Source organism: Corvus moneduloides, chromosome Z (assembly GCF_009650955.1).
Source record: "Corvus moneduloides isolate bCorMon1 chromosome Z, bCorMon1.pri, whole genome shotgun sequence".
In the NCBI taxonomy this organism is placed as follows: Eukaryota; Metazoa; Chordata; class Aves; order Passeriformes; family Corvidae; genus Corvus; species Corvus moneduloides.
In genome coordinates, this window is record NC_045511.1 from 73,766,398 (window position 1) to 73,779,871 (window position 13,474).

At 37.6% G+C, this 13,474-nt stretch overlaps 1 protein-coding gene across 1 annotated transcript in view; it reads right to left on the minus strand.

The window, feature by feature from the left end:
* Positions 1-407: 407 nt before the first annotated feature.
* RAD23B (RAD23 homolog B, nucleotide excision repair protein) overlaps positions 408-13,474 on the minus strand; it is a 37,470-nt gene continuing 24,403 nt past the window's right edge. Inside the window, exons 6-10 of the mRNA XM_032095653.1 lie at positions 11,677-11,804; positions 7,133-7,256; positions 5,839-5,966; positions 5,251-5,427; positions 408-3,418 (exon numbers count right to left, since the gene is read on the minus strand). Of these exons, the coding sequence (XP_031951544.1) occupies positions 3,305-3,418; positions 5,251-5,427; positions 5,839-5,966; positions 7,133-7,256; positions 11,677-11,804 (671 nt within the window). The 3' untranslated portion in view covers positions 408-3,304. The remainder of the gene's footprint in view (positions 3,419-5,250; positions 5,428-5,838; positions 5,967-7,132; positions 7,257-11,676; positions 11,805-13,474) is intronic.

A 13,474-nucleotide genomic window follows, 5' to 3' on the forward strand; every position in this document is an offset into this window, starting at 1 on the left:
TTGTGCACAGAACTGGACTTAAGAGAAATCAGGAAAAAAAAAATAATGTGGCTGCCTCCAAAACTCTCTAAAAACTAAATGAAATACTTAATGAAACCATGGGTGACAGATCTGCATACATTACTTGAGGACTTGGCTTTGTGTCTCTCTCATTCATTCATGCACGTTCTTGAAGTGAAGCTCAACCCAGCACTCCAAAATCAGAGTGCCACAGTTTGATTTCAGGAGTGATTAATCTCACATTCCTACAAAGTTCTGTTAGTGTGGGGTAAGAACAGGGCATTTAATCAGTCAAATTGCTTGGGTTTTAGCTGGACTCATCAGGCAACTCTGGGCGAGGTAAATGAACCACAGCATTAAAATGCAGCTGGTACAGAGGACTGAAGAACAGACAACTACAGAATTAATATGACTTCAGAGTAACTTTTTAATCCCAATTAAAAGTGCATCATAAATAGCTTTTGTCTAAGCAGATATTCAGAAGTTTTACAACAAAGGTAAGGACTACAGTACCAAAACTTAGGAAGAAATACTTTATTTTCTTAGCTACTGTTCAGAAAGCCCTGAGGAAACTGATCCCCAAATCCCTAAGAGATCTGCAGCAGAGAAGCTGAGGAGCACTCTGTGCAGACAACTCCCGGTAGTACTTGGTAGAAAACGAGGCACAACATACCTAGGCAGCTTGCTCAGGTCACACCTCCTCAACACCACATGAATTCCATGTATTCTTCCCTTTTGGCAGCTACTACAAAGAGAGACACGATTCTCCCTGGCAAGTATCCCGCTATTGGACAGGTAACAGTTTTTGCTAGCGTGTAAGGTCAGACACCTGTTGTTCATCAGAAGTCACAAAAACACTGTTTCACTGCTGGAAAAACGGGAACAGCATGACTAGTAAGGCTTCAAACACAGCAGCCATAAATCCCTCAGTCACTCAGCATACAAAGTTACAAATGAACAAAGCTACTAGCTTTTTTTTTTTTTTTTTGTACAAAGAACAAGCTCAACAGACTTTAATTCAAATACATTTATAATAAGTAAACATTTCAAAACCAAAATTGGAGGGAGTGGACTGAAACACCCAGACATTCTTGCTTTACTCTCCACCCTCGCAAAGAAGGAATGGTTATTTCTCATAGCAGTTTGATCAGTACAGAAGACTCCCACAAACTAAAAGCTTTTGTCTTAGTTAGGTATTAGCTATGTAGTAAAAGTACATTCAAGAAGTCCTTGTATCAATTTGGTGTTTTTCAAGTACCTGACAGCTGATCCTTTTACAGATAACAAACAGCCCCTTTTGGCGTGCAGTGTTAGATCAAAATCCATCTCTCAGTTCATAGATAAACTGAGAATCCTGTTTAGATGAAGTCTGCTAGCTGACTCAGGTATTATTAATGTTAACTTCTCTAAAATGAAAACATTATGAAAGACTTATTTCCTATTTAGCAGTATCACATCTCCTACTGATAGATTTGGGTTGTGCTACTGATCACTTAGATGACATACACCTAAGAAATTTTAAAAGAATAAAATCTGAATAATTAAAATACACACTATCTGGAAAAATATCACAGATGTATAAGAATAGAAAAAAAAAAGTAAAAGGCTTTAATTCATTACATTGTTTTGTGCAGATAATATTTTTACAGACTATGGCCAATCAATGAAGAAACAAAATACAAATGTTTCAGTCTTTTTAGCTCTTTTTTCAAGACACTTGACTTGTACTTTGAGCTTAAATAGTAGTTAATCCACTGATAAACAAACTCAGCAGAAAACAATTTTTTAGTTGTACCACTAAATCATTAAAATCATTAATATCATTATGTTGTACAGGAGTTCAGTGCTGTACCACTAATAGGATTTTTCCTGGTTACTGTAGAGGTAAACTTGTAATCCAGGTAAATTGGACTACAACAGTAGAAAAATCAAACTATCCCCATGTTGTGTTCAGGTAACGTTGCACAGAACAGCTTTAGATTAAATTTGCATTTGTTTTTATTCCTAGTATTGCAATGATGGGCAAAATTACCTCTAAAAGCAAACGTGTATTACAAAAAACAAACAAACAAAAAAATGGTTAACATTTTATGATGACTAAACAAAATAAATGGTAAGTAGGTATGAAGAAGTAAGATTCAAAACTCTGTAACCAGAGCTTACTTTCAATAGAAAGTTTCGAGTGTCAATTTTTTTTACGTTGGAATAAATTGATAGTTTGCTTGATATCTCAAGTTTTGAACTTCTCTTCCTTATAAAGTGAATAAATCCCCAAAAGTCCTTACTTAACAGAAATAGCTTGAACACTACAATCTACTCAAGAGCAACAGAACACTTAATAGCTATACTATAAAAGCTGGTTCAACAAAGTTGGGAAGGTGAAATTTGATTTGATAAAGTCTCATTGCAGCAGACAAAAATGAAGCTTGCATTTTGTTTGCTGGCAGAAAAAGAATATTCAATTCACTAGAGTGCATATAACAAAACCAAACATGCAATCTATTGCTTTTAAAACTTTTACTGCAAGATAACATTAAGAGAACAGTAATTAGATATCTATAATTTTTTTTTTCCCAAAGAGAAAATATGTAAACAGGATAATAATTTTTTTCTGTATGTATATAGCTTCTCGGATCATTTCAGGGGGACAAAGGAGGGGGTGGTGTTTCTCAATAATCAGAACACTTTTAAATGTAATGGGTTTTCATTTGATAAAAAGAAGAAAGCCAACACTGTTCTAATTCAGCATTAGACAAAAATACTGTGTTTCTTGCACTACTTTAACACAGCTGAAGAAAAAAACCCGAATACCCCTATTATGGCATTCAGGATTACATTTGCTCAGATCTTTTAGATTTCACAAAGCTGCTATCCAGTGTTGCCATGAAATACAGACTGTAAAATCTACGTAGCACAGGCTACTTCCAATGTCAATACTAAGTGGAAAGGAACATGAAGCAGTGCATTACACTACATTTCTGGAACTAGTACAGTAAGAGTTAAAACCTAGAAAAAGTTAACCTACAGTTTATAGAAGGAACTAATTATCTGCAGAAGCTGATTTTTTGGTTGTATATTTTTTTTTTTTTACACTGTGCGATTTTCTGCATCTGCTAACTTAAAACAGACATTTAAAACTTGTTGCTTTCTTTGCTTTGTTTCCTATGTTCTCCCTTCCACCCACCCCCTATTATGCCATACACCAAGCATTATGAATGTAAGCCCAAATATCCTAGACAATCCAGTGAACAAAGTTAGTGTAATGCACTGGTGTGAGGTGTGAAATAGAAAAAAAAAAATTCTCTCAGTCTTCATCGAAGTTCTGCTGTAGAAGAAAGTTGGCAGCCAGGTTTTCATTCTTCTCACAGGCAAAATACGCCTGTATCACAAGTCCTTCAGGAAATCCTAATGCCTTTAACTGAAGAAAAGAAACATATTTAGGAAGTGCATTTTGTATGTTAGGCTTCTTTCTATGTCTAGTGTCTCAAGATGTCCCTTAAGCAATTACTGCCTTCTTGGAAATAACATTGCTGCCCAGTTCAATGCAGACTTTACTGAGTGAAAAATAAGGTGCTTTAGTAAAGAGGATCCTCACTTGAAAAGGTGATTTGATTAAGTCTAATGAAGCACCATAAAAAATTGTCACTTCTTTAGTGACCCAGTATGTCTAAAACAGAGCTGGGTCACAGTATTGTCAAGAAGTAACAGCACACTGCACTGCTGCAGAAAAAAAACCCCGACTTCAAAACAATGCTCATTTTAAACAATTATACAAAGTTCCAAAGCACTTTTAACAAAAACTGCCTGGAACAAAAGCTCCCAGCCTGTGATCTTTAGTAGCTTGTCCAGCATGTCACATTAAGCCATATTTTCAATTGTTTATCTTAAAAAAATTAACTACGCACTGCAGCCAAGACAAGTAAACTCAGAGCAATCTGGTTTTCAGAAGTCAAGGAATTAATTAAAGTCTGGAACACAGTGACAACAGGGTATGAGAACACCAGAGAAGAACTTATTACTGTGCCAAGGGCTTAGCCAGCACTTAGGGGCACTCAGAAATTGAATCCTTGTTTTAGCCAAAGGCAAGTACACTCCACTATTTCAAGATTTTCTTAAAATCCTCACAGCACCTGCAAGGCATTTCATGTATGGGGCAGATCAAATAACTGTGAGAAACTGTGTCCTATTATCCCTCACCAGTCAGTCTTGGATTTTATTTCAGGCTCACAAACAGCATGAAAGCATCAGCTGCAATACTAAGACACTTAAATTTTGAGGTTTGTCTTTCACAGGAAGAGAAAGAAGCGTATGGATCTCTGCTTGGTTTTAGAAGAGACCGCAGAGCTAATAAAGCTCTACTGCATAAAATGGCTTTAAAAGGAAATGCAGCAGACTAGAGAAGATGGCCTGTGAAGAAGTACATGGACAAATAATTTTATTAGACTAATTTTACTAATTGCCAATTTCCTCAAGTTCTAGAGGACTGAATACCGATACTCAAATAGGTATCCTGATGATCCTTACATGAACTTTCGTTTTGCCAGCTGAAAAAACACTGTCTTTGGGGTACAAAACCACTACCACAGTATGACAAAAGTCTTGCAGTTTGTCCTGAGAAAAATCTCAGGGGCATTGCCATCCAGGCAAATTTAGTCAGTTACACAGTAGTGTTTATGAATGCAATATATCACCCCAGAGTATATTTTCATGCTTACCAGTACTTTTAGAAAACTGTAACTAACTAATTCTCATGGACAGACAAACAGCTGGGTAAAGTTTTGACTCCAACTAATCTACTCAACTATGACTGTTCTTACTTTCCAACACTTTGCAAAGAGTGCTCATGCAGCCAGACCTTTGTATCTGGAAACCTGTCATGGCATGATCTAGAACAGTGCTGGCTGAGGCTTTTGCAAGAGGAATTACTTCCCGAGTAATTCCCGAGGGAAATCCATTCTGTCATCAATTATCACAGGATGGTCTCTGATCACTTAAAACGCTCTGCCTCTTCTCGGTAAGACAGATTTAAGGTATTTTAGACTCAATTGCTATAAAGCAAGAAGAGGTATGATTTGAAACAAGGCTACAAGAGCTACGAAATGCCAAGTAGGAAAACATCAAATATTATGCAGAACTACTGAGCTAAACAAAGCTTAAGTTAAGTGTGTCTTAAGCATGCACTGGAGTCAACACCCTACAGCAACAAGAATTTCAAAGAAGAAAGGAAAATTTCAAAGAAGAAAGGCTCACCCTTTCTATAGCTTCTTTTTCCTGAGGTGTTACTTGAATGTAGTTCATATGAGCATTCCCAGCATCTCCTATTCCTCCAGTGCTGGCACCATCATCACTGCCACTTAAACCTTGGCGAGACTCTAGAACTGGCTCATTCAACATATGAATAAAATGTTCCTGGTGCTGGCTTATTTGCTGTGAAGCACAGGACAGAAAAAGAAACACATAGATTCAAATAACTCATCTTTAAGCCTGCCAACAGACAAGTAAAAATATTTATTTTCAGAGAATTAAGAAGTCAAAGGAATGTGCAAAAAGTGCACAGAGAAAAAAATTATTCCGTCTAACCATAAGAAACACAATTTTTATGTTTCAATTCAACTGCAGTGATCCTTTCCTCTTCCTCACCCCCTTTTCACCTTTTATGAAGTCTCAAATTTGTATCTAATATCATAGAAAATACATTCTGTACAGCAACAACTGCTGAAAAGCCAGCAATAGAATGTTGTAACTGCTAGTAACATATCCCAGACAACATCAACATGTGACTCTCTTGTAAAGGTAAATCACAATTATCAAGCATTATTTTCTTCTTTTAAGATCCACCTGCAGTAGTTGGGGGTTTTCCCGTCCAATCTGCTGTAGCAATGCCGGCAACAGAGAAGGATTTTGCTGGATAATTTGTCTCATCTGCTGGAACTGAGGCTGATTTCGCAAAAACTCAAGTGGATGCCCTGAGAAAAAAAAAAAAAAAATCAGTGAAGTAACACTTTTTTTTTAAAAGTTACTAAGAATCTTAATAAAATACATACCTACACTGTAACTGTAGATAGAAACAGGACATGCAAGTGAATAGCACACCCCTCACTGAAGCATAGAAGAATTTGCTTCCTCACAGTAACTCTAGCTTTAAGCAAAACTTCTTTATTCTAAGGTTAAACAAGGCGTTCCCATTTCACCCAGTCTTCTCTTAAGATCCAACAGCCTGGTCCTTATCTCCAACACTTTCCTCTGTATGTCTCATCTCTGGTTAAACTCAGACACATCTACCCAACCCACCGTCTCATCTCTGCATCTACACCAGAGCTCTCCACCTCCTACCACAGGTCAGTTCTCCAGGGAGTCTTGTCTTCCCAAACATCCCACACTGTTAGTTACTGAAGTGAACACAGCAGTGTCTGAACTGCTCCGAAATATCCCTCCCCCCATTCTCTCTTCATGGATCATGTCATGTGTGCCTGCAACTACTAAATGCATGTTTAACACTCTGGCCTCTTATCAGAATTTGTATCTTGAGCACCATTTCTGCCACAGCCTAAGACAGACCTTTCCTACTCCTTCATTAGGCTCCTTTCATGTATTTATCTATCTCCCTTTAAGAGGGAGATAAATACATGATAAATACCCTTCTCTTCAGCAGGCACCAACCACTGTCAAAGTGCTGCACTGCTGAGCGAAGAGTCCTAGGTCATTTATAGGTCTCTCCAGTGCTACACTTCATGGCCTAATTTCAGGTTTCTCCCTTAATATTCGAACTTCTGTGTGGTAAATATATTAATATAGCCACAGTGGACAGTGCCCAATCAGTCACAGAGAAAAAAGCCAGAGGTTAAGTGAGAGAAAACACCCAACCATATCTGTGCTCTTGCACTTAAGTTCAGAACACTGAATTAAAGAAATTGTGCAAGTTCACTGCATTTTTGGAAAATTCATGCTTCATTGCACATGACATACAACAAGCCACTTGTTCCAAGAAAGTACCACACCTGGAATTTCCATGTTAACAGCTCTTATCCAATTCCCTTTGAGCAGCCCACAAGCACCTGGAACTTAAAACTGACTGGAAAAGAGATTAAGTGCACATTGTTTATCATACCTTCTCAAACACAGCCTTTCTTACCTCCTAGTGAGCTAGCAGTCGTGGGTATAGTTGCTACTGCTGCTGCCACTGCTGAAGACTGAGATGCACCAGTGCTTGGTGGTTGAGGGGGTTCAGCCACAGCCTGATTATCTCCAGGTATACCCTAAAGCCACAGATCACATCATTACCCACAGAAATGTTTCAACTACATGCAGTATTAGTGTTTCAGAATGAAGGAAAAAAAAAAAAACCAAACAACCTTAATGCTTTCACTGCGAATACAAGGCAAGATCCTGTGAGTTATGCATTTACAACTGACAGAGAACACCGTGAAAAGATTAATTTTATCTTTTGGCAAGAAAAACCTGTGTTTTTTATAGAAAGACAGTAAAGCATGCACTGCATCACTTTAAAACACACTTCGCCTGACAAAAAATACTTCCTTTGAATCCTGTTTGAAGATATTTGATATGAGCGAAAAAGTTAAATATACTGTTACAATATGTTATACTGTTATGCAAAAGAAGTGACACTACAGCAACAAATTGCAGTACAAAATACTAACTAAGATTAACAATGCCATACAACTGGCAAGAAACTGAGAAGAGATACAAGAACACAGCTCTTGGGACCTCTTTCCTCAATGAAAAGCTGTCATTTACTGTATGTTAAAAGTGAAAAGGTCTGTATGTCACCCAGCTTTAGCAGTTTAAAAAAAAAAGTTAACTTGCCTTTTGTTTATTTTCTATCTGCAAGCAACTTTGTATAGGAACTGATTGCTATGGAGGCAGGAATGGACAAAGCTAAACCACAGTATTATAATAAACTAGAATGTAGGTTACACAACCATGATACCTCACTGTACTACTTTTCACCTGCATGGAAATCCTTCAAGCTTCCTACCCTAACCCTGCCTTCCTCACTGTCACTGAACTCCTGCACCAAGTTTGTCCTTTCAATCTATCTCTCTTGTCATGGTTTAGCATAGTTTGGGTTTTAGTTAAAGAGTTAAGTAAGTAATGGGTATTTTGAACCAAACCACTACATCCCTGAAGCCTGGAAACTTACTCATGGGAGAGACACCACGAATAGTACAACAGGCCCTGTTGGAACAGCCCAGAGAAGTTATCCAAACGAAAGTCACCCTTCTGTTTGGGAACCACAAAACAGAAGGAACTGGGTGGGTGGAAATAGTACAGAGCTACAGGGTAACCAGACAATGAAGAGATTTGTCAAGCCTACCATAAAAATCACTGGTAGGTAATGTAGATTAAAAGTCCTGCTGTAACATGATCTTCACACGGTATGTTCATCATTACACCTGAACAAAAAGGACAAATATGCAGCTAATATAGAGCACACATCTAGAAAGGGAGAACTGGACAGTGCTCCAAGCAATGCTTTGCCTTACCTGTTTATTAAGAATCACATCAAGATATAAATCACCTAATCATCAACTGCATGTTTAAGCCACTCAGGGGAATAAATGCAGGATTTCCCTGTCACACACTTCATTACCTTCACATGGCTCAGTAAGCTTGCTACACATCCCTCCCTCCACTGAGGGGGAGAAGAATTCCATTCATGGTATAATTCTGAGGCAACACTCCCTTATCAGTGGCTTACAGAGCACTGATTAAATAGCTTTCCCATAAAAAAATAATTTCTGGCAAAGCAAGTATAATGTAACAACTTGGGTTACTCTTATGAAATTACTAGTTGATTTCACCTATTCACAGGCATATGTCATCACTGCAATCTGTGTCCAGATCAAACAACATGTGCTTGTTTAAACTTTTAAGTTTGCTCTTAAATGGAAGGACTATGTAAACTCGTTCAAACAAATTTACTTAGAAATTATTTGTCATCTTGAACATCATCTTAACTCTTGCATGCAAGCTTGAAGTATCACCCTCCAGATAATAGAGACTGTGTACAGTTGTAATCAGACAATGCCAGTGAGGCATGTGGACCTTGTTCACACAGCTACACAACAAAATAAAGCATGGTATTAAACCACACACAAGTCATTCTGAATGCAAACACTGCTTGGACAGCAAAAAAAGGCCACTGTTGCCTTATGGTGGATGAAACAATTGTTTACTGTTTAACGGAGCAGTACAGTGGTTTTTAGCTGACATTGCTCTCCGCAGGGCAATAATCACATCAGGTCCAGCTTCTGCACAGAATAGAGAACAAAATAGTTCCAGCTGGGAGGTACTTACAGTGATCATCTAGTCCCACTGACCAACCAATTCATGGCTGACCAAAAGTTAAAGCCTGCAAAGGGCATTGTCCAAATGCCTCTGAAATACTGACAGGCACAGGACATTGACCACCTCTCTAGGAATTATGTTCAGTGTCTGACTATACTCACACTAAGGAAACGTTTCCTAAAAATATCCAAACTAAGAGGCTGGTTATTGAAGAGATGACAGAACTCCTTCCTAGTTAGGAGTTAGGAAATCCTTGGCTCAAAGGAAGATCTGAATGTAAATGCCTCCAAAGTCTGGGGCTTAGAAAAATAAAGAGCATCTTTTGCAACTGAGACCTCCTTCCATGACCACAGTTCATGGACACAGGATTACACCTACATCTTGAATGATGAAGCCATGAAAACTGAAGAACTTGCCATCTGAACCATGGACAACAAGTAGAATCTTCAGGGCTCATCTGAGGAACAGCTGTGCTTTAATTACAGTTTAACTCCTTTCCAACACCTTACAGGTACCTTTGGTATACTGGTTCTTCAAACACTTACAGATCTCAACATCCTAATCCTAATCTGCAGATTATATAAAAGATAGTGCTGATGATAGTTTGGAGGCAGGTAATGTAGAGAGAAGGTCAAAGAACACTGTCACCAACAGATCAGATCAACAGTAACTAAAAATAACCTTTTTTGATGCAGCAGGAGAGTAAGGAACATCTTCAGACCACGGCAAACCCAGAATAGTTAGAAAGACCATTTACAGAACAAGGATTGTTCTAGAAGGACAACAAAAAGTCTGACATCTAGTATGGTCTCCAAGAGCAAGACCATTCCTCCCTACTCCCTCTTCCAGAAGGAAGAAGAAGAAGAAAAGGTATTTCCAGTGAAGGATAACACGAAACATAAAGGGACATCTTATATAACAGGACCCCTTTTTATATACAGGGTCTTCTGAAGGACTGGAAATGAACTCCTCATACCAATCAATGTATTTGGCAGATGTGACATGTAACTCCATCACAGGGATACTCTATGTCTATTCTGGAGTTCCTGAAGAGAAATAAGCTAGAGGAGGGAAATGCCAGACTGAGTGCACAAGAATTGCATGCTGTGTAGGACTGCCACACACACAGCAGGCCCAACACTCACGGGAGGCACTGAATTCATGGTGTATTTACAGACTAGATGAACAGTAAAACCAACATTTTGACAGCATGAAAAACAAATGTTTGAGCCTGCAGACTTATGACAGACTTGGGAGTTACTGCATTCACCCTTGCTTCACCTAATGGTAGCTGGGAATTGAACTTTTTACATTCTTGTACTCAAAATATGTGTTGTCAGTTTAAAATCTGAAGATTACAAAGTCTTGGGAACACTAATGTAAGTGGGAAGCATGCCAGCGACTTGTAGTTGTAACTACTGAAGGAAAACTTCATTAACAAAATTGAAGTTTTATAACTGGAGGGTAAAGATGCCAGATTTCTTATCAATCAATCAGAAGTTCAACCCACATGTATTTTGCAAGGATTAGGTCAAGATATCTGGTTGCCAGATTTTAATAAAGTTCAGATCTCCTAAAAGGAAAAACCTCATCAGGGAAAAAGTGGTGTGCCAGAGTGAAAATTAAATGCACTGGAAATACTGACTAAGCAACAAAATCATAGACAAATTCTATGGTGGTTACAATTCAACTGTCAGATTAAGGTATACAATGAGAAACAATCCACAAAGCCCCAGAAAAACTCACAGGGTTTTCATTAAAGTGACATTACTCTTCTATTTCGTCTCATGCCAATGAGGTTTGTTTAACCCTTCAAGCTTTATTTATCAAATGAAAATTGCTTCTTCTCTAAAACACTGCTGAAATGAAAACACCAGTTAAATTAAGCACAGCTCAAAAAAAAAAACCAAAAAAAACAACCTCTCAAACCTTTTTGTTTGGAAAGTGTATCAAGAACACTGTGCATTATTACAGTGAACTGGAACTTAAAGAATGGTGATGTTATGTTATAGATACTAGTGCAAAAGGACAAATAATCAACTAATGCTGTCACTAAGAGGTGACACAAAATCACTGAGCCAGCCATTGGCAGTTAAAGCTATCACTGTAACTGGACATACTTTACATACAAATCCATATGAGTCAACAAAAAATGAAAGCAAAGAAGTGGTAGAGGTGGTTAGGGATTACTTCAGTGTTTTCTGTAACACATCACATCTGTCAAAATTTCAATCTCACCTTTCCAGATGGCAAATGTCACTCTCAGAGATTGAGTAATGTTCAAAAATAACACCAAAATCAAAGTGAAAGGTATTACGTGGGAAACAAAAACTGAAAGACCAAGGTGTTGGCAAGGTAAGTGCTCACCATCAGAAGGTACTCCACTGCTCTGTCAGGATTGTTGAAGCTGGCCCTCAGCGCTGCTATCACCTGCTCTCGCTCGTAGCCCATGGACATGATCTCAGTCACCATGTTCTCATAGGACTGACCTGTCACTAGAAGTCACAGGACCACCATTTTAAGGGAAGAAGATGAAAATAATCACACACACACACAAAAAAAAGTTTCAATAGATACGTAATTTCTACCCAAATTTCAGTCGTTCATCGAAAAGAGTACTTCCTATTAAACATGCCATGGTTCTGTAGCTTTAATTCCAAATACATTCAGTGGTTTCATTATGAATTTGATTGGAAATAGTGGAGGGTAATGAAGAAAATGTAAACTTCTACTGACAAAAGCAGTACTTGGTGATACTTCTGTACTTGTAATTGAAATTATGTTCTCTCTTCAAGTTTTCATTTAAGGTCAAGGGCATCCTCACAGCTAATATTAAATTCCTGATGTAATCAAGAGAAGTCTCCTGCAGCTTACATTTGGAAATCAAATCTTTCAAGGCAGAAATCTGCCTGCCAAATTGTTAGCCATTGCGGATTTTCCAAATAAAGACTTTTTGCTATGCCGCTGTTAGATGACAATTAGTGATGACCATTATATTGCGATATATTGCTACGTGCTGCTGCTGCTGATGATCCAAGTAATTTAATCAACTTAATGTGGACCAACTCAAATCAGACAGAAGACTTAAAAGTTGGATCTAGGAAAGTCACTCAAGACTTCAATGAGGGTCCAGGAGACCAAGTTATCTCATTTAATTCTTATTTCACTCAATTTAACATTTGACTAGACATTCATCACATCAAATCCCCCACTTCTTACAGCAAAAATGGATGAAAACTGTCCCACAACTGCAGCAACCAAGACAAAAGGTACACATATGATATACAGAGCAATTTAAGGGCAACTGATCACTACACTAATTTCATTGTACAGAAAACTATTAACTCTTTTCATAATCCATTTAATTTTGCTGCCTTAAAAGCAGACAGCAGGTATAACAATTAAAAAGAAAGGTAACTATTCTATTATACATTGTACCTGGTCAAATCTTAAAGTTTATCTTGCTGGGGAAAAAAAGAATACAAACAAACCCAGGCATTAAAATACCATCTCCGTCCTTGGATAAAGGTATTCCTGATCTCAGTGAAATCCTTCTACTGACTGACTCTGCAACTAGGAAGTTAGTGGCAGGAGAGTTAAATAATTAACAGTAGTCATAAAAAACAACTGATTAATAATTAAAAAAAAAAAAACCCAGAGGAAACAAATACAAGAGCTACTCTGTTAAAACAAGTAAGTCATAATTAAAAAAACCAAAGAAAACATCAAGTTTTATTCCCTTAGGGAGAAGGTGTTTAACTCAAGCCAACATTAATACAACCCCATTGCCTGTTTCTTAACGTGTGCTTCTAAATAATCAGTGGGTGTATGACTTAGGGCTGTATACTCAAGAACAAACAATAAAACAGCCCTAGCCCAAGGATACTTGTGCATTATCCATAAATAAAGGATTTAAAAACCTTGACTAATTTGACTATTTATTATTTGGGCTTCAAAGTAATAGTGCCAACCTGATTGTAGGGAATGGTAAATTTTTCATGTCTTCATACAGAACTACAAAATCATTCATTTTACATCTACCTGCATTTTTTCATTCATTAAAAAAAAAAAAAATCACCTAAACATTGCTCTAAAGATATATACTTCTATATATCTTCAAAGAAGCAAAAAAGCCAAGCCAACAATTGTCCCAACACAATGATTT